The sequence below is a fragment of the Empidonax traillii genome, unplaced genomic scaffold (assembly GCF_003031625.1).
Source record: "Empidonax traillii isolate 1590-97213 ecotype Southwest subspecies unplaced genomic scaffold, ASM303162v1 scaffold665:size397641, whole genome shotgun sequence".
NCBI classification, from domain to species: Eukaryota; Metazoa; Chordata; class Aves; order Passeriformes; family Tyrannidae; genus Empidonax; species Empidonax traillii.
In genome coordinates, this window is record NW_020955858.1 from 22,104 (window position 1) to 40,089 (window position 17,986).

General features: G+C 44.6%; 1 protein-coding gene across 3 annotated transcripts in view; it reads left to right on the forward strand.

Moving 5' to 3' along the window:
• MYO7A (myosin VIIA) overlaps window positions 1-17,986 on the forward strand; it is an 85,986-nt gene that overhangs the window by 19,146 nt on the left and 48,854 nt on the right. For 2 of the 3 annotated variants that reach the window (XM_027899396.1, XM_027899398.1), the window contains exons 2-10: window positions 3,843-3,956; window positions 4,967-5,119; window positions 8,056-8,073; window positions 10,909-11,093; window positions 12,569-12,690; window positions 14,713-14,855; window positions 14,957-15,070; window positions 15,888-16,041; window positions 16,706-16,782. In XM_027899396.1, coding sequence (XP_027755197.1) covers window positions 3,843-3,956; window positions 4,967-5,119; window positions 8,056-8,073; window positions 10,909-11,093; window positions 12,569-12,690; window positions 14,713-14,855; window positions 14,957-15,070; window positions 15,888-16,041; window positions 16,706-16,782 — 1,080 coding nt within the window. The remainder of the gene's footprint in view (window positions 1-3,842; window positions 3,957-4,966; window positions 5,120-8,055; window positions 8,074-10,908; window positions 11,094-12,568; window positions 12,691-14,712; window positions 14,856-14,956; window positions 15,071-15,887; window positions 16,042-16,705; window positions 16,783-17,986) is intronic. The other variant, XM_027899399.1, reaches the window with a different exon arrangement.

Consider the following 17,986-nt stretch of genomic DNA (forward strand, 5'->3'; position numbering starts at 1 on the left):
ATGGATCTACTCAAGGCGATCAGTTTAAAGAAAATGCAGATGGCCTCTGGTTTTGAGTTCCCGCTGTGCTTTGGTTAATTTGGTATGTAAAGGTATTAGGTTAATTAAATGCCATGTGTTGCATGGGGAGTGACCGCATTTGTGGATTAATAAGTATCCCGGTGTGTTCTGTGCTGAAAGTCCTCAAGCTGGCAGGCGGTTATTTCACTAGGAAAGGAAGGTAACAGAGAGAAGTCACAGGGGAAGGAAGAGGTTTCCTCTTAATCCTGCAGTCATTTTTCCAGAACCGGTTGTTGCAGTGTCCTTCAGGTCCTTGACCAAGTATCAGTCCTTGCTGGAGAGACTGGAAGAATTTAAGTGAAGAGAAGCAGAGTTGTTCAGTTTACTTAGAGACTCCTGCATTGCTGTTCATATACAGTGAGCATGTCAGCTGGCCAGTGGAGGACCATGGCTGGTGCGTGGAAATTTTTCTCCTAGGAGAAGATCTTTACCAAGAGCCATATTGTGAATCAGGTCAGAGGGTGTCCTGGAAGCAGCAGGCATAGTCATGTTGCAGGTCTAAAGCAAACCAGCCGCAGGATTCTGGCATTCATGGTGGAATACACATAGAAAGCAGAGAGAGGGACAAACACCACTGCTAAGTTTTGGAGATGCTGAAGAAGAAGAAAGTCGTTTTCGTGCAGCCATGCCCCGAGGTGGTGGAAGATCAGGAGAAAGACCAGGGCAAATGGACGCTACTCCGCAATGTCAACCAGGTCCTGAAGCCCACGACCATTTTAGCGGTAAGATAGGGGGTCCTGAGCCCTGAGCATGGCTGGGAGCTTTCAGGCTACTTTGAAACCTGTCTTGCTATTGATGGGATCCTTACACTGCTTACACCAGCTTCTCTCACCTTTCTCCTTTGTCGCCATCAAGCATTGTAGCTCGCCAGCAGTGCAAACTTCTTGCTCTTCACATTTGGAAGTTCCTCCTAAAGATCCTCTTTGTGAATTGTGTGGATCTGTGTGTGCACCCTTCACAGTGTATCCTCCTCTTTGCACTGCTCTTTGGTTGTCACTGCCCATAGTTTGTGAGGTCGTGAGGGTCTGCCCCAGAGCATTTGGGAGGGCACTGGCATCCAGTGGCTGAGTTGAGGAGGAAGAGTTGGACCACGTTGATACTGTAAAGGGTCTGCTGGTATTCTCACTTCTCCCATACTCTGTCATGTGTATTGAAAAATAACTGAAGCATGAGGCAGGTTATGCAACTCACAAGCCAGTCTGCCCCAGCTGGTAAATGCATGAATCACCCTGATTTGCCCTGAAATCCCCAATATATCTGCTGTTTTGGGAGCTGATCTGAAGGTGATTGCATCAGCAGAAGGAAGGAATATAACTGACTTCCATGGGGTTTATGTCAAATTGATTAAAGTCAGAAAAGGAAATAGTTTGGCACTCTTAATAAGTGATGTTATTTTTTAAACCCCCCCAACCTTCCTGACCTTACCAGCTTAGCCCATCCCATAAGACTTTTTTCAGCAGTATTAAGAACTGCACTTTAATGGGTTTAGAACGAGCAGTTTGTGGGGACGAGCACTCTGTGTATTAGGCAAACAAAGCATAGAAGGTGTCTTAGTGGTAGTAGAGTATCAATTTACCTTGGGTAGAGCAGACTGCTTTTTATCTCAGCTGCGTGGTAACAGAACACATGAAGTAGGCTGCTTTTACAGCTATTCAATATTGGAGATTAAAAAAAAAAAAAAAAAAAAAAACCAGCATTACAATTAACGTTTCCTTGATTAACAGCAACTTTTACAAAGCTGCTGAGGTGTCAGAAAGGTTTTCTGATGACCAGGGGCTGAGCAACCCGGCTCTTCTCTTGCTGACACCTTGATCAGGTTACGCACCCTGTGCATGAATTTGGCCAGTGAAGCAGAGAGGATGACAGTGCTGAGCACTCTGAAATGTTTGAATGTTGGATCAAAGGAGCTAAGAAATAAATATTAATATAAATGGATTTATAATGTATCTGCTCCTGACAGTGCATTCATTAGTTGTTTCTTTTCCCCATTTTAACTGAGTTATGAGATGTGAGGGAAAGACAGTTAATGAGAAAAAGATATGAATATGATATTTTTATGAGCGGGATAAAGATACTTAGAACTGTAGCACAACCTTCTGAGGAAATAAAAACTCAAACTAAGGACTGGATCCTGAGCTTTATATAAGCAGGATGACTGTATTAATATTCTGCTGGAAACCAGGGTGGAGTCTACCACAAAATGGTTGGGGACACCTGGTGTGTAGTGTTTCTCCATGTGTGAGTCCCTGAGTGTAACCTTACATCCTGGTGGCACTCACAGGTTAGTATCTCTCAGAAGTCTTAGTGAATGATGACTTGGATCATGATGTCTCCAGTTCCCACCGCCCAGCGTGGAGGTGAAGGTTTTTCAGTAGCCTTGGGCCAAACCAAATCTATAAATATACTCTGTCCACAGAAATGGTTGAGAGTGGATGCTCAGGAAAGGGGTTATATCAGAGCACATGCAAAGTGATACCTCCTGGTTTTCCTTTCTCCATCTCCCAGCAGTTTTTCAGGACTTCAAAAGGTAGATATTGCATTTGCATTGTGCTTAATAGGTACAAGTGGAGCTGGTCCCCAGGAATGTGGTGTTAAGTGGGACTGCAAGTTCACACATTAAGCTCAGCTATATGAATGAAAACACACCTGGCAACTAGATTGCTCCCAGTTTTAGTACATCTTCACACTGAGAACAGGGGTGGGAAATAATTCTGCTTTGTTTCAGTATGGGTCCTTCTTGGGACTTTAGTTTGGAGTTATTTTAGAATTTGCTTTTGTATTGAGGAAAACAGCTTCTTTAAAAGCTTTTTTTGCATTTGAGTAATTTAATATCCACAGAGCTGATAAGCAGATAGTCTCTGCCCAGCAGGACTGACAGAGGTCTATAGGATCACCAGTGACATGGTGAGTGGATAGGGGTTAACTGCTTCCTGTGTCTTCCAAAATGAAAACAGAGGCCTCAACTGAAAGAGGTGAAACATTTGAAACATGCAAAAGGACGCAACTTTTTGTAGCTAAGTTCTTCCTTTGGGATTATGGATGCTGAAACTTTGCAGAGCTTCAGGACGCAAGTGGATATGCTCACAGTAGATAAAATCCACTGAAAAGTGTTAAATGCAAACATCCCACCTACACATCAGTGTAGCTGGGAGAACTCCTGAAGGAGCCTCTCTGGTTATGTTCTTAATCCATCTTCAGTCATTCCCTTTTCAGCAGTCTCCAAGGTATATTTGATAGCGGTTATCTGCAAGGAAGAATTGTGCCACAAGCCTCCAGATAGGGCTTAAAAGAGCTCAGAACCATCTCCTAAATGTGACCTTCTAGGTTTGCATGTTACACAGAGGAAAACCTCTGTCTGGGTGCATTTTTTGACCTGTCTCGCTGCTCTGTAATCTGTTTCTGCTGGATGCGCTCTGTGACCAACAACCACTCAGAAGCTTGAGAAACAGAGAGTACAGGGGGCGTATGCTGTGTGGACATGCCCTGCTGCTGATACCTTGCAGTGGGTTTCGTAGAATCATAAAAGTTGGAAAAGACCTCTGAGATCATCAGTCCAACCATTCACCCAGCACCAGGGTGTTCAGCACTAAGCCATAGCCCCAAGTGCCACATCCAAAGCATCTGCTTTCCTTAGCACATGTGAAAAGGGGTGGTTTGTGGTTTGCAAAGGAAGTAATTTGACTTGTTCTAATGATTTGGGTACCAAATGTCAACAACTTCTATCCCAAGGGATGCTGAACTTTCTGCAGCCCTGAGTGTAACTATCTTCTCTTTGGTTCCAGGGGGATTATGTGTGGATGGACCTCAAAACTGGACGGGAATTCGATGTTCCCATTGGAGCGGTGGTTAAACTGTGTGACTCTGGACAGATCCAGGTTGTGGATGATGAAGGCAATGTACGTACAAAGGATTCTGATGACCCTTCTACAGCTCTATGGCCTGACTAGGCCAGGGGTCATAGGGCCGTGATCATTGACTTTGTTATGGACTTCCCACATGTCCTTTGGAGTCAGCTGTGCCATAGTTTTCTATTTGTAGACAAGACAGGGTTGTGTCCCTACTTTTATGGCTGTACTGGGAGTGCAACGTTGAGAAGCTTCTAGAGCACAACGATAACAGAAACTCCCAAAATACATTTAGATAGTGCTTTGAGCAAACCTACCTCAACCTGTTGTTATTCTGCTGTTATCCAGTCCTTCCTAACCTCCTACCAATACCACATGTGCCCAAACACTGGTTTACTTTCAATTTCTCACCTCTATTTTTTTGGAATGGTAGCTGTTTTAGAGCAAGGTCTATATCACAAGCAGAAGGTGGCCCTCTGTCCTTCATAATTTTAATTTTTTTCTGACTGAGATAACTGTAACTGCTCTCATTGCCTTCAAGGATAATAGAAAGAGGTTTGGTTTAGCAGGGTCCTTGTGTACAATTTGTAGTGGCTTTTGAAGCCCTTTAGAAGTGGTTAGTCTAAACAAGACTCTGCCAATAAAAGTATGATTTTACCACCCCTGACCGTCCCTCTCTCCTTTTCTAAATCATCTTCTCAACAGTATTTTGTGGCAAAGATGTGAAAAAGTAGTTGTGAAGGGAAAAACAAATCTGCTATTTGTTATGAACTCCCCTAATGTGCTGGATGACCGTACTGCCCTGGAGGAGGCTTCTGCCAGGATGGCTTGTGTCTCATGTCTCTTGCTGCTCCAATAAAACTCCAATAAAAAGATGTTTTCCTTCTTCTGTTATGAATCTTTCAAATTAATGACTGCCTTGCCCCAGGAATAGAAGCTGTGGCATGTGTGCTGATGCTCTCCCATGTATGTTCTTCCATCTGGTCCTTCTGTTTGGAGTGGGCTGTTTCCCAGTGGTCTCTCATTTGACTTATCTCTCTCTGTCCTTGCTCTCTTCGCAGGAGCACTGGATTTCCCCACAGAATGCCAGCCACATCAAACCCATGCACCCCACTTCCATCCATGGAGTGGAGGACATGATCCGCCTGGGGGACCTGAATGAAGCAGGAATTCTCAGGAACCTGCTGATCCGCTATCGGGAGCACCTCATCTATGTGAGTGTCCACCCACCTCCAGCTCTTGTTCTGCATCCACTCCCTGCTCTCCTTAGCCCTGGGGAACCCACGTGGGGAAAACCCTGATTGAACTGAGCATCTGGATTTCTATCTTCTCTTTGTTCCAAGTGGTAAAGGGCTTCTGACTTTAGAGGACACATTGCAGAGCTTGTGGATGCCCCAGTGAAAGACCCCATGGGTTAGGTAATGGGCAAAGTCCATGCCACCTCACTGTACAGCCCCTGTAAAAGTTTTGAGGATGTACATTAACTTTCTGCACATAGAATAGCCAGTTCAACTCAGGCCTTTTCCCCCTGAACCATTAACTCATTCAACCTAAGTGGGTGAACACAACTATTTCTGGAGGTGGAAGAGGTGGATGAAGGATGAGGAGGTGCATACATGAAATAACTGGGAACAAGGAAGTAAGCAAACTCCCAAAACAGCTCTAAAAAATCTTCCCAATCTGTGTTTATGACTTCCTAGCTCTGGGTTGCCTGAGATCCGGACAGCTGATCTCTGGGGACAGCAGTGTCCTTCCTTAGGTCAGCTCAGTCATGTCATGCCCAGTGAACCCAGTGTAGCCTTGCCAATCCAACCAGACATTCATAAATTGAGGGTTTTACAGGAAGCCAGTCAGAACTGCATGTCTTTTGTATGATAGCATCGGAAATACCACCTCCCCAACAGGACAGGAATCATCATTCAAGTGTCTGTGCTGGTTTTATCAGTGTGCTATATGCTGTGTCATCTTGCGCACATTTTTTGGACACTCCGGAAATCTGGAGTGCGTGTTGTGTTTGCTGCTAGCTAATGTACTCAAACAGGCTTTGCAAATATGGAAAATTTGGTATTGCTTTTAAATCCTACAATTTTCAGATTTCAGGTAAGTGCCTGCTGTTCATTTGAAGGCCTTTTCAAAGCCATCTGGGCATCTCATTTTAAAAAGGCTCTAGAGACTACTAGATTTTCAGGCCAGAGGGAAATGCAAGACAGTCAGAGTTCACAGGTAGCATAAGCTAACACAGCATGGCCAGGATTTTATTTACTGAGTCTGCTTGTTCTGCTTGATTCCTAGTGCCTTTTGATAGGATGGTTTTGGATTAGACCTAGGCAGTAATGGAGAAGACAGCACTGTTACACAGACTGTTCATATGATTGACAGTTTCTTGTCCCAGCTCTAGAAGATACCCCTCTCTCCTTTCAGAGATGGAGTCCAATCCTAGAGGAAGAGGACGTAGCTGCTGAAAAAGCACGCCTAAGTCCCCAAAGGTGGGAGGAGAACAGAGACCCCCCAAATTCATCTCTCACTCAGGCACCTTATTCGTTGTGAATGATGTTTAAGTCCCCTGTATTTTCAGTTTAGAAAAAAAGAAACATGACCAGAAAATTATTCACACATTAGATTTAGTAAGTTTCTCCCTGCAGCTATTTTTAGGGAGACAGAACCATTTATAATGATAAAACAGCAAGTTAGCAGCCCAAATTCATACTTGAGGTGGTGCCTGTGTGTGCACTGAGCATCCATGGCAGTCACCAGAGATATCAGTGGAGCCCACAGAGACAAGTCTGCCTTTCAGCTATGTGAACAGAAGTGCCTGTCAGATGAAGTGATTGCTTTACAGATGTCTGGAGCTTGGATATCATAGTAGAGCTTATGTTGGAAGGAAATTTTAGGTTGGAGGTCTACAGTCCAACCTCCTCCAGCTCAGAGCACATACATCTTCAAGGTTAGGTGTAGTACTTTCGCGGATAGCTGAATTCAAGCAACCTGAATGCCACCCAAGAAGTACAGATGGCCAATAATTTATAGCTGATTGGCTCATTCAGGGAATGTGTATTTATCCATTGAGCATTGCACCTTTTTCTCCTGCTTGTGGGCACCCTGCAGTGGCACAAAGTGGATTCCTACCACTCTCTCTGAGGAAGTTTGGATCATGTTGGATGTTTATTCAGTGGTGTCCATGTGTCTCTCCTGTCCATGTGTCCCATGCCATCTGGCAAGTGCAAGCGACCAGAGATCCTCAAATATAATCTTATATGTGCTATATCAGATTGCCTGTGAATACATTGAGCTCCTTCATAAAAGCTCTGTCTCTGAGCTTCCTCAGCAACCTATTCACAGGCATGCAGGGAGGTTATGAGCACAAATACGCACCGGGCAAAGCGTTGTTTGGCAACATCATACTAATAAGGGCTGATGCAAAGGGCAGCTTCCAACCTGGAGGCAAGTGTGGGTGGTGATTTGGGCTGAAGTGACTCAGTGAACATGTTGGTTTCTTTACAAGTTCTTCTGGTCTCATGGTGACAGTGCCAGTGTGCAGTGTGCAGAGCTACTGCCTAAGGGATGGCCATGTCCCACATTTGCATCACAGAGGTTCCGGGTTACTGCACTATGATTGTTCCACACCACTAATGGCTTTAGAGTGCCAGCACAAGAACCTGGGCACAGCACAGCAATTAGTGTAATCTCAAAATCAGAATGACACTCTCAAAATTACAGAGTTCTGTATCTACTCTCCTGATAGAAAGGCACGTAAACCACCTCTGTCTACGTGTGTGTAGTTGGAGGCTCAGGAACCCAACTTTAGCTCTCACCTTTTAAGAGTGATGGCACTAGGAGGAGTAGATATGTGTCGGATGTGGTAAATATTGATGGCAGTTTTGCAAAGTCAAAGTACCGTATGGATGCCATGTGGGTAGGGAACACCCGGTCTCCTGAGGTGTTTAAATCTGTGGTATAATTTTCTCTGTCTTAAATATGGTGAAGTTTCACTGCTTGAAAGGATTTCTGAGCCTGCTGAGTCAAGGGTGACTTTTCCAGTAGGACTTCAGTTCCTCTAGTTTCCTCATGTCCTTAGCTTTGTGGAGGATGTAGTTCTGCTCTAATAAAGTATAATTTCCCTTTTTCTCCTCCCTCACATTTTACTTATAAGACAAACTGCGGCGGGAGGGTAAGTATGACTCTTGGCACTGTCATTTGCAATCACTGGCATGCCTTGCACTGGATCACTTTTTTCTGTTCACCATTGTGGCCTTTTCATTTACTTTGCACCATCATTGCTGCTGATTCACAAATGCACTGACAGCATCATCCGCTTTGGTGCAGAGCTTGGCGCTCATGGTGAAGTTGTGACACCTTCTCAGAGCTGAAAGGTCCCCAACATGTGAATGTGGTTAAAGGTTTAAGAGCCTCTCAGTAATGACCTTAACATGAAGGAAAGAAAATTCTGCAGCAAAGTAAGATAAACTTCAGCAAGGGCTCGTTGCTTTCTGTTTGGCTTGCATACACTAAGAGAACTATGCTGAATAGCAGGAGAATCTGGTGGGGAGTTTGGACTCATGAGTAAGGTTAAATCTCTTTATCTGGAGATGAAACTAATGCCTGCTGCTGCTCTCTAAGGGCTGCCAAAATGCAGCAACGTTTGGTAGAGCTTTAACCCCACAACAATCCAGATGAAGTCAGCCATGGTGTTCTGGGTAGCGAGGGAAGCAGGCTCAGAAAGGATTTGTTTGGGGCTAATTAAAATGTAGGTCATGCAGGCAGTAATGAATTTGCTCTGGGATGTGGTTCCTGTGGTCAGTTCCCACAGAGTCCCTGCTATCAGTAAAGCTTTATTTTCCCAATAGAAAGGGGCTTTGCCATCACCCAGCAATAGGAACCAGGGAGATAATATTTCCTTGGAAGTGCCCTTTAGCCCCTCATCAGCAGAGTGGACAAAGTTTTGCATTCTGTTAGCTGTGAGAACTGGGCAAATTGCGAGTATTTATCAACCAGGAATGACCTACAAAAACAAGCAATAGTACAAGAGTTCATGCTGACAAAGTTTTTTGTGGATCACAAGGGAAGGGTCAGTGAGAGCATCCAGAAAACATTCCTGTCACTAATGGTTAACACCTTTAAAAGTCTCTCTGGCTGCATTCGGGGCAGAGCAGACCAGTGGGACTGAAATGCAGGGATTTCAGAGATCTCTGCAAGGAGTTAGTCTTTTTTGAAAAGAGGCTCAAGGAAGATGAGAAATGTCCCTAAAATTAACCTGGTAATTAATTATGAAGAAAAAAACAGTCTTCTAAGTATCTCAGCCAGAGCTCAAAGGAATCTTCATTAGGGATCTTGAAATCATAATCCCATACAGAAATTGAGCTCGCTCCTTCTCTGAGGGCTAAGGTTACCTGCTCTGTCCCCTTTGAAGGCTTTGCTGGGACTCCTGTGCTCCCTTTTTTCAGCGCTGTCTTCTTCTAAAGTCCGGTCTACATGATTTCACAGCCAATTTCTACCCATTGGATTTGTGACAACATTGTTCTCGAGCTCAAGGAGCTCTTTTCCCTTACTGGCATGTAACCCCCACTACAGAGAAGAGTAACATACCCTTTCTCAGTTACCACTGTAAAGTCAGACCTCACCTGGGATTTAACAGGAAGTTGCTCTCTTGTTTTGGCCTTGAGACTAGAAGGTGAGGAGTCCTTAATGCCTTTCAGCATCCCTACTATGAGACACAATTGCCATCTACTGGCTGCCTTCAGGAAGCCTGAGCTGCTGGGTGGCAAGCTGGTTGTGTAGATGGTGGCAAACAAATAATTTTTTCTCTTTTAAAAGCATCCTTGCCTGTGCTACTCTGCTGCTTTGTGCCAGAGTCTAACTGATTCTAGGCCACACAGATAAAAAACCCTAAGGATTATTTTAGTGTTGAAATTACTTATTTTGTTTCCTGAAAAAAATATATGCAGCACTGCGGACACTTTCACAGTTGGTTCCACCAGGAAAGGAAGGTGGGATTAATCTCGTAGCTTTAGTTGCCAAAAATTAACCTAGAGAAGATGACTTGGCTCCTCCGAAGTCACAGAGTGAAAGTAACCTTCATCTCATGGCCCTTGGTTAGCCCAAGGTGAAGAAGGCCTGTTGACTCATCTGCTCTCGACACTAACTTTTAGATAGATGAAATAGGGGAAGGAGATCGTTATTCTCTGCCTTGAGTTTGGGATGTGGCCAAACCTCCTAACTTCAACACTGCATCTGAGCAAGATAACAAAAGTCACAAGTCCTTTGGTGAGAGGTTTGAGAGAAACAGCTACTGGAAGGGCAAAAATTAAAGATTAAGGTACTAGAAAGGATTTTGCTGCCCAAGGCTCAGGACAGCTTTGCTCGTTCAAGTGCCACAGAGAGCATGGAATGGACCAAAGGCCATTTCCAAAATTTCAGAAATACCTGAGAAGGGATATGTCAAGAATTTGTGAGCTCTATCCATATGCACAGAGCAAGGTTTAACCTGAAACATGGAGGGCTTTGATTAGGCAGTGATAGTAGAGAAGAAAGTATTGCAGAGGGAAGTCTAGCAGCTGTTGTAGATTGATAAAAGCAGGTTAGACAGGCATCTGTCAGAATGGTTTGGATCCAGCTGGTCCTGCTTTTTCATCTCTAGTTTCTCATAATTTGTGCAATGCAGTAGATGTGCGTGGATATGTGCTGGCTCTGGCAATATTTTTGTAAATGTGAGCTTGACTTGAGACTATGAACCTTAACTGAGGAGCATCCAAAATATGAATTAAGGCTTGAGTCCAAGCTGTGCATGAGTAGGGCTGAGTATGAACTGATTCAGATAGTTTGGGACTTTTGCTCCAGTTTTGCTCCAGACTCCACCCCACAAGCATCTCTGACTTGAACATCATATTTCATACAGCTTTTAAAAAGCCATTATTTTTCTGGCCTCCATCCACACTTCATCCAAGCTGCTGAAGTCTCTCAGATAAATCTCACTGTCCCCATAAACTTTCATGTGCTTCTCCTCCAGACATACACTGGTTCTATACTGGTGGCAGTAAACCCCTACCAGCTTCTACCCATCTACTCACCTGAGCAGATACGCCTGTACACCAACAAAAAGATTGGTGAGATGCCACCACACATCTTCGCAATTGCTGACAACTGCTATTTCAACATGCAGCGCAACAACAAGGACCAGTGTTGTATCATAAGGTGAGTTGGTGAGTTTCCAAATGGGGCATATCCTGAAAACAGATGATGAGCAGGTGCAGCGTGGGTGATTTGGAACAGCCTATCAAATAGAATCAGAAACTGAATAAGATCTTCCATCCGCGTCTTCCCAGTGCTGAGGTGGTCTCTGTTTTTGCAGTCATTCTGTTCCTAGTAAAGATGCTTTATCAGTTCTTTGGTATTTACCCTTAGAATCCAATAGATCTCATATTCATCTGTAACCTCCCCTTTTAAATTTAAATTCAATACTCCTGAAGACTTCAAAGATGCAAAGATTTATACTTTTTTGCACAAGGAAGGGCCAGGTACAAGCTTGATCACTGGACCTGTGGTCATTCATATGGCTGACCTGGTGTCTCCATGCTCAGCTCCACTCTGGACCAGTCAACTTTGGGCACCAAGAAATGTGTAGCCACAGTTACAGGTACAGTTCTCTCCAGTATCTGCCCCAAATGATGGTATAAGCCAGATTGGATGTCCTCAGCCCTCCAACACTGCACTATCAAATTTTGAACCCACGGGCAGTCTTTGTGCTTTTGGGCACCACCCCTCTCCAAGGCATGCCTACCTTAAGTTTCATTGCATAAAAAAACATAACTCTGGAACATCCTACGTGTAGTATTTCAGATACATGAGTCTGAAAAGGCCATTACATAAGGATTGTTTGGCAGGTCTAAAAAAGCATCATGTAGGGCCCAGGGGAGAGTCAATTCAATGTACCAGTGGACTGAGAAGTGAGACAATTCACCCATGGGGCCAGGGCTGGATACTCAACATCAGGAAGGTCTATTTCAGTCACTTATTTTGGCTACTCCATATATCAGACAGGTCAGAGACTCACACCAAAAGATTTCTGACAAGTTCCTTCCTCTTGTATCATCACAAAATAACTGAAGTTATCTTTCAGTGAAGAGAAAGCCTTGAGGAATAACTCTTGATTCCAGCCTCAAAAGCTTCTCCTCTCCTACCTTCTCCTTGTTGGAACAAGCGTAGGGGACCTGTGGAAGTGCATGCTGTAAAAGGCTGTATTTCACATCTGCCTTATTTTGACATCTTCTTTTGACAAAGATATCCAATGGGAACACCTAGGCCATGAACCACAGGGTCATGATCCAGTGGTCATACCCGGAAAAGCACTGCCTGAAAGTTGCTTTATGACCTTCTTAGTGCTGATTGAATGATGTCATTTGTAGGGGAGACTCAAACCCAAGCAACAGCTTGGGCCAAATGGAACAGAAAGCAAATATGGATCTTGGTTGGAAGCTGTCTAGTACCATGTCCTACCATTTGTCATACAACCAGTCCTTGGGGTGCTGGAAACACATCGTTAGTGGTCTCCTCCTGCCTCTGCTAACAAAAGAGACACAGAGACAGCAGTGCCTTTGGAGACAGAGAGAGGGACATCGGCAGGGATGCAACATGGCTTTCACTGGCCTCCCCTCCTGTTGTCTTTGCAGCGGTGAATCCGGAGCAGGGAAGACAGAAAGCACAAAACTGATTCTGCAGTTCCTGGCAGCAATCAGTGGTCAGCATTCCTGGATTGAGCAGCAGGTCCTGGAGGCAAATCCCATCTTGGAAGGTAAGGCCTCAGATAATGGAGGCATTCTTTTGCTGGGAAAAAAAAAAAAAAAAAAAAAAAAAAAAAAAAAAAAAAAGAAAAGAAAACAAAACAGATTCAGGAAACTCAAAATGTGACCAAATGTAAGTCACTTATGCCACACTTGGAGTTCAAAAAGTGATAAAACTAAAAATTTAAAAAGTCAAAATCAATACTATATGCTTTTGATAGACAGTATATTCAGTTTCTTTCCATCTGAATTTATTTTTCACGAGACTATTATTCTCTGATTTGGGATGTCAAATTTTCCATTAATATTTTGACAACTGTTGTTGAAAGCAAAGCATTTCAGCTGACCAGATTGGTTTTTTCAATTGTTTTCTTACTTAAAATTGAAAAGAAAAAAAAAAAAAACAAACGTGATTTTTTCACTTAAAACAGTACTTTATTCCCCCCCAAAAATAAAAAAAAAAAAAAAACCACCTGAATTATACCCAGTTCTCTGTGTAGTCTAGATTTCAAAAATGCTGATCAATATTTTTTTGAGTACTTGATGTTCAGTCAAAGCTCTTTTGGAAAATCTTACCACCTCTTCCAGTGCTGGAATTGCTGCATGCAGAGCACCAACATCCTGTCACTGCTGCATTCAGCTAACTAATTACTTACTTTATTTGGTCATAGTTGCAAAAATACTGTTTGTATTCTTTGATGGTTCCATAAAACATCAGTTTAATGGGACCAGAGCTGCACAACACCTTGTGCTGGCCATACACAATAGCAAACCCCACTTTTTTTTTTTTTCCAAGATCAGTGAATGACAGCAGAATGTAGAAAAAGAAATAGAGGCAGTTCAGGAAAGAACCAGATAATGAGAATCAGCTTGTGGCCCTAATAGGATCATTGGCAAGCTGTTACTGTGATCAACCCCACTATTTTAATTGGATGTCTGTAAATTACATGGGTGATCTGACCCTCTTGCCCCAACATGATGCCAGATGGACCTCTTTTGCTTATACAGAAAAATCACATTTTCCTTAAATAATAACATTTGTGTTGTTCTTTAAGGATAGGAGTTTGATCAACCTGGTCTAGTGGAAGGCATCCCTTCCCACGGCAGAGGGTCTGGAACTAGATGATCTTAAAGGTCACTTCCAACCCCAAACCATTCTGTGATTTTTACCTCCACTGCTTGGTAAATAACTCTCTAGGAATTAATAGAAATGTGAATATTCTAACTGCTTTTCATGCATAATGTTAGCGCAGCAGACAAAGGGATTGAGTTTTCCTCCTGTGTACTCTGTTGGAGCTTCCTTCATCATGGAATCAAGATGCAACAAGGCTCTCAGGGGCACTACAGGGCTGCCTGACACCTGTGGGAAAGTGTCGTGGTGCATGATATGCACACAGGGCGTTTTTGAATATGCACTTAGGATGCAGGGAAGAGAAGCTCTATATTTCAAATGCACTTCCATCACCTGCCAGAAACCCTGGAGCATAAACTCTAGGATGTGCTGGCCAGGGCACTCATCCAAACTCAGCAGAGGACAGACATGGGTACCTTTCAGTGCACAGTCTGTTTGCAGGGAGAGATCTCCAGCTGGAGGTCAGCTTAGTCCTCTGTGTTTCCCCTTTGGATGAGCTGTTTTCTTTCCCTCTCAGTCACCAGATCACTCACCAGCAGCCCTGTCATTTCCTGCACAGCATCACCTTGCACACTGCAGCCGGTTTTGCTCACTCTCTTGTATTTCATCAGCTGCTGCCAAAATCCTGCTGCCTAGCCCTTCTTCCTGGATAAGGTCATCTCATTTCCAAGCTTTTTTCTCTGTGCTCTTCTCTGTGTTTTTGAGGACAGTTATATGAGATATATCTTGTTGCCCCACACCAAGATGAAATTGATCCAGCCGAACTTAAGGGAAAGCTTTGGGACTGTTTTTTACCTTCTCAGACTCACTCTTTTGATTTATTTTTTTTTTCCCACTAGACCAGATCCTTGGTCCTTCCTGCATCAAATCCTCTCTAACCTGTAACAATTCTTCCTTGCAGCTTTTGGGAACGCAAAGACCATCCGTAATGACAATTCCAGCCGATTTGGGAAGTACATCGACATCCATTTCAACAAGAGGGGAGCCATCGAGGGGGCGAAGATTGAGCAGTACCTGCTGGAGAAGTCCCGGGTCTGCAGACAGGTAAGGTGATACACCCCCAAGGTGCAGGAGCTGTCACTCTGTCAGCTGACCTTTGTGGTGCCGTTCTCCTCACAGAGCTGACTCTTGCTCTTCCCCTGCAGGCCCAGGATGAGAGGAATTACCATGTGTTCTACTGCATGCTGAGGGGAATGTCGATGGAGCAGAAGAAGAAGCTGGGCCTTGGGAAAGCCACAGACTACAACTACCTTGCAATGGTGAGAGCACAGCGAAACAGAGGTTCAGTGGTGTGTTGTGGTAAAAGGTTGTTAGCAAGGGATGAAGAAGAGAGGTGCTTCTGCAGCCAAGAGCTGCTCTTCTGGTTCTGACCTTCCTGAGACTTAGCCACCCTTAGGGTTTGAGGGACTTCTTTGTCCCACCACCACAAGCCTCACAGTTTTAGTGCAAACCCTTCACCCCTGTGTCTAGACGTGGCTATTTCCACATTTCCTGTGGAGCAGGACACAAGCTTGGATGGTTTTGGTGTATGGTGCCCAGGCCATTTGTTTGGAAATAATGAGGGTGTTAGGTACAACCTGATGCTCTTACAGCAGTGATGGACAGGGAGGAGTGCCTGGCTGGATGGTACATTCTCAGCAGCACATGGGGCTGAGCTGTATGCGCCCCAAGTGTCCAACTCAGCCAGTGATCTCCAGCCCCATTCCCTATATACCATGTTGGTGTTCAGAGGAGCTGATAGAAGCAGGTGTAATTAAGGCACATCAGCACCAAGGCTGGAACACGGCTTTGTAGTTGGATTGGTGGAAGCCTCCAGCTCTTTATCCCCATCTCAGGGAGCTTTTTCTCCTCTGCTGATTGCTGAGGGTAGCTGGGGACAACAAGGTAAGCATTGGTCACAAAGCTGAGCACTGAATCGTAGAGAAGAACAAAGGGCTGAGTCATATCCACAAGTTTGACATCATGCCTTAAACAAACTGTCTGCTGGTTTAGGGGGAAGACCTGAATAGCTTACAGTTACACCCTGATGTTCTCTTGCTTTGGCCCATGCACTGTGAGCCCTCTTTGCCTCCCCAGGGTAACTGCACAACCTGTGATGGCAGAGATGATAGCAAGGAGTATGCCAACATTCGCTCTGCTATGAAGGTCCTCATGTTCACGGACACAGAGAACTGGGAGATCTCCAAGCTGCTGGCTGCCATCCTGCACATGGGCAACCTGCAGTATGAAGGTAAAAGGACAAAATGTACAAACATGGTCCAGCGCACTGCTCCTGTTTCTGTTCTGCATGCTGAGAGGGAGCCAAGCTTGGAGATGGAGGGCTATATCCAGAACACCTGCCATGGTGCCATGCCAGGGACTCAGGTTCTTACTGTGGTGTGTAAGGAAAAGAAAGGAGAAATAATTCCACCTGCCCACAGCAGGGCTGCCAGGCTGCAGTATGCTCAGTGACATCCACCTTTTCTGAATGTATTGGGGCTGAATATGGCCACAGGCCATTCACTAAACTCAGGTTTTACAAGAAGAGATTAATGAAGTGTTTGACAGGTTCCTGTATGATTGGATATGGCTTTGTAAAGGTACCAAACAGCTCTGCTGTCAGAAATGACATAGTGATTTTAAAAGCCTCTTTAAAAGACAGAAACTTAAAGCATTAAGATGCTAGAAGCATTTCTACCCTGTCAGTCATTTAGGGTGTCTGGCAGAGCAGAGTACAGGTCCTGCCAGCAGCAGGGCTGCAGCAGCTGCGTGAACTTTCTTCTGCCTTCTGATGGCCAGATTTTGCCTGGACATCCCACAGAGGCAGTGGAGAAAGACCCTTTTCCTCACCCCATCCACTTTCTGCAGAGACATATCCCTTGCTAATGGCTTTCCCTCTGCTTTTCTTTCCCCAGCTCGGACCTATGACAACCTGGATGCCTGCGAGGTTGTTCAGTCAGCATCGCTAATCACTGCGGCATCGTTGCTGGAGGTCAGTGGCTCTGCAATGCTGCTGTCCCCTTTCTGACTTGATCCCATGTTTCTAGTACTGCGGCAAAGCTTCATCTGAGCCAGCCTCTCCTTGCACCACGAGGCTGAAGAGGCCTGAGTAAGCCATACTGTGCCTTGCTCTGGCAGCAGTGAAGGCGGATGTCTCTACCTGAGCTGAGCGTCCAGAGGAGACCACAAAGATGCTCAGAGAGCTGGAGCACCTCTGCTGTGGAGATAGGCTGAGAGAATCAGAGCTATTCAGTCTGGACAAAAGAAGATTCCAGGGAGACCTTAGAGCCCCTTCCAGTACCTAAAGTGGCTACAGAAGAGCTGGAGAGGGACTTTTGACAAGGGCATGGAGTGATAGGACAAGGGAGCATGGCTTTAAGCTGAAGAAGGGCAGGTTCAAATTAGATATTAAGAAGAAATTCTTTATTGTGAGGGTGGTGAGGCACTGGAACAGGTTGCCCAGAGAATTTGTGGGTGCCCAGTCCCTGGAAATGTTTAGAGTCACACTGGGTGGGGCTTTGATCAGCCTGGTCTAGTGGAATGTGTTGCTGCTCATGGCAGGGGGTTTGCAACTAGATGATCTTTAAAGGTCCTTACAACCCAAACTGTCCTATGATTTCATTTTATTGTGATCTGAGCTCCCCTTCATAACAATGGAAAGAAAAAGACCCCCTGGTGGCACATCATTCTTAAAAGGACATCCAGAATACCTCAGTCCCTAAAACAGTGTGTTTCCCTTATTGATGTAAAGAAAGTTCATAACAGTAGCTGAGACAGAGATATCATTTATACTCTGTGGATCTGAAGTGAGGTGAGATGACCCTCAGCCAAACCACCCATGCAGAGGTTGGAACATTCTTCAGTGGCCTCCCCAAGAGGTAACAGGGCTGCCTCGGGGATATCATCTCATCTCCATATGCACTGCTGGTCTCAGAGTGTGATTCACAGCTCTCTGCAGGCTGCTTTCATATACCTTACAGAGTGGACATTTCCCTGACCTCATCTGAGCAGTATGAAAAGGGGTCAAGGGGATGCAAAGCTGAATCCATACTGATAGCATACAGTTTTGCAGGCTTTGCTTTCTCATCTTCCCTTTCCACACCTCTGTTTACTATTCCCACTATTACTATTTACTGTTTACTTACCACACCAATTTACTATTAATATCTAATAGTAAATCACAAGAACACTTTTCA